General features: G+C 46.5%; 1 protein-coding gene across 1 annotated transcript; it reads right to left on the reverse strand.

The window, feature by feature from the left end:
• LOC310761877 (uncharacterized protein) lies at window positions 1-2789 on the reverse strand (the record flags this gene model as incomplete). The annotated part of the gene is made up of 5 exons (XM_083612076.1): window positions 2283-2789; window positions 1998-2079; window positions 1788-1870; window positions 1543-1669; window positions 1-1160 (listed from the first exon to the last, which is right to left on the reverse strand). Exons 1-5 carry the CDS (start codon window positions 2697-2699, stop codon window positions 1-3), a joined length of 1869 nt encoding a protein of 622 aa, XP_083468202.1. The 5' UTR covers window positions 2700-2789.
• Between the last annotated feature and the right edge of the window lie 218 nt (window positions 2790-3007).

Here is a 3007-nt window from a genome sequence, read left to right on the forward strand (position 1 = left end):
TCAATAAATCCTGGAAAAGACAGGCTGGAATCCTGGGCTCTTCTCTTCGCAAGGATCCACACTCCCTTTCTGACACCCGTAGTCTGTGGGGTGAAGACCCAGCAGATCCGCCAGAGGGTGCTTGGCCTTTTTGGCCAAGGGTGAAAGAGGCCTGCAAAATGGTGGATTGGTGCCACACTGATACGGTTTCTCCCCTGTATGAATTCTTTGATGGAAAGTGAGATTGGCGCTCTGACTGAAGCTTTTTCCACATTCCACACACTGATAGGGTTTCTCCCCTTTATGAATTCTTTGATGGATAGTGAGTTTGGAGCTGGCACTGAAGCTCTTTCCACATTCCACACACTGATAGGGTTTCTCCCCTATGTGAATTCTTTGATGGGAAGAAAGATGTGAGCTCTGACTGAAGCTTTTTCCACATTCCACACACTGATAGGGTTTCTCCCCTGTATGAATTCTTTGATGGATAGTGAGTTTGGAGCTGGTACTGAAGCTCTTTGCACATTCCACACACTGATAGGGTTTCTCCCCTGTATGAATTCTTCGATGGGAAATGAGAGAGGAGCTATCAGTGAAGCTCTTTCCACATTCCACGCACTGATAGGGTTTCTCCCCTATATGAATTCTTTGATGGGAAGAAAGATGTGAGCTCTTCCTGAAGCTCTTTCCACATTCCATGCACTGATAGGGTTTCTCCCCTATGTGAATTCTTTGATGAGAAGAAAGATGTGAGCTCTGACTGAAGCTCTTTCCACATTCCATACACTGATAGGGCTTCTCCCCTGTATGAATTCTCTGGTGCTTAGTGAAATCAGAGCTCTGACTGAAGCTCTTTCCACATTCCATACACTGATAGGGTTTCTCCCCTGTATGAATTCTCTGATGGGAAGTGAGATGGGAGTTACTATTGAACCTCTTTCCACATTCCCCACACTGATAGGGTTTCTCCCCTGTATGAATTCTTTGATGGGAAGTGAGAGAGGAGCTCTGACTGAAGCTCTTTCCACATTCCATGCACTGATAGGGTTTCTTCCTAATGAGATTTCCTTGATGGGAAGTGGAATTTGAACTTTTCCCACTTTCAAGATATTTATACAGCTTCTCCATTGTGGGGATTTTGTCATGGTCACCCTTGTTCTTGATTTCCAGTCCATCACTATCTGCAATGAAGAGAAATGGATTAGCGCCTCAGGGAGAAATTAAGGAAGAATACTTGTTAACTCTGGTAATAGAGGAATAACACAAGTGGGTTAGATGGATGGTTTTCTGAAGGGTTGGGTGCATTAATTAACGGGGATCAACCGACATCCTTAGGGGAACCTGTGATTCGATAAGCTACTTCAACTTCCCTAACAACTCTGAAGCTGAGTTAAAATGGCCTGGGGAGTTCAGACCAGGCTGATCCTTGTTTAGAAGCTGCAATATTGTAATCCCAGGTGTCTTAAGGGGACGCTGTTGAGTTCTGTGCAAATATATGAGGTTCATCAAAGAGAGCTGTTTTGAATTTAAAAACAGATATTATGATTCAAAAGGGATCCTTACCAAGAGTGGCCACGATCCCATGATTCTCCTCCATGACATCTTTATGCAGAGCTCTCTGGTCAGGATCCAGCAACTCCCACTCCTCATCTGTGAAACGAACAGCAACATCTTCAAAGCACACTGGACCCTAAAAGAAAAAGGGAAATGTCCTCCTCTGAGACAACAATATTGTTCACCACTACGTCTTGATCTACAACATTGTTCTGCTCCTCGAACTCTGTCCCCACAAGGCAGCTTCCCCTGACCTGATCTAGATCCACAGCTGCTGCTTCCATTCTGTCCCCATTCAGAGATGGTTGAAGAGGTCTAGCCAGTATCACTGTGTCACCTGCAAGAGAAAAAAGGTAAGGGGGAGGCCTTACTATCTCCCCCAACAAAAGATGAAAAGAACCCACAGATGAGTTGGAAAACGAACAGAATGAGACTAAACGGAGAAAAACCACCTTCCTCCTTACCCAGTGGCCTCTCTCTGGTGTCCAACGGAGGCCTCTCTGCCTCACAGGAATCCAGGTCCATTTCCACACAGAGATCCTTTCCCTGAAAAAGAAAAAGGATTCAAAAGAGAGAATGGGGAGAAGGATTAAAAAATGAATGTCAGGGCCAACAGTTTCAAGGGTGACAGATCTCATTCCATGGATGCCTTCCCAGGAAAAAAATATGAGCCATCAGTAGAGCATTATGGGATGTTCTCCGTCCTGTTTGGAGCCCCTTGGGAGTATCCAGAGGAAAGTCTCTCTCACCTGCTTTCTCTCTGCCTGCTTTCTTTCCTCTGCCTGACTCAGGAGGAAACCTTCGGCCAGGGCCACCGCCTGGGAACTGGTCTCTGCTCCACAGTCCCTCACCCAGCTCTCCATCTCCGGTGGAAGGACAGCCAGGAACTGCTCCAAGATCACCAGGTCCAGCATCTCAGCTTTCGTGTGCCTTTCTGGCTTCAGCCACTGACGGCAAAGGTGGTAGAGTCGGCTGCAAACCTCTCGGGGTCCTTTGGCCCCCTGGCAGCAGAACTGCCTCAACTGCTGGCTCTGCACCTCTGAGCAGAGGGTGTCCTCCTCACCCAGGATCTTCTGCACAGAGTTTTCCCAGAATCCCCCACTGCTCCCAGTTTGGATGGCATGGCCTCTTCCTGTTCCAGGGCCAGCTGAGTATCGCTCACCCATCTGTGCTCTCAGGAAGCCTCTGAGAGATTGGAAGGAACCCTTTGGTCTTCTGCCAAGTTCTGTCTGTCTTAAGGAGAGGCACTAGCAAATCAAACAAAGCAAATACATTGTTCAGTTACAAAAGTTGTCTAATATCAGGAGAAGAAAAAGGTTCCCTGAGCAAGCATGGATGAGTCTTGGAGGGAACCAGGGCTGGACTGCACCACAGCCCAAACCATGAGCTATCTTATTTATTTATTTTGATTTCTATAACGTTTTATATTTTAAAGAAATTCTCAAAGAGGTTTACAGCATATTAAATCTATGGG

This window comes from Podarcis filfolensis, assembly GCF_964270895.1.
Source record: "Podarcis filfolensis genome assembly, chromosome: 4".
In the NCBI taxonomy this organism is placed as follows: domain Eukaryota; kingdom Metazoa; phylum Chordata; class Lepidosauria; order Squamata; family Lacertidae; genus Podarcis; species Podarcis filfolensis.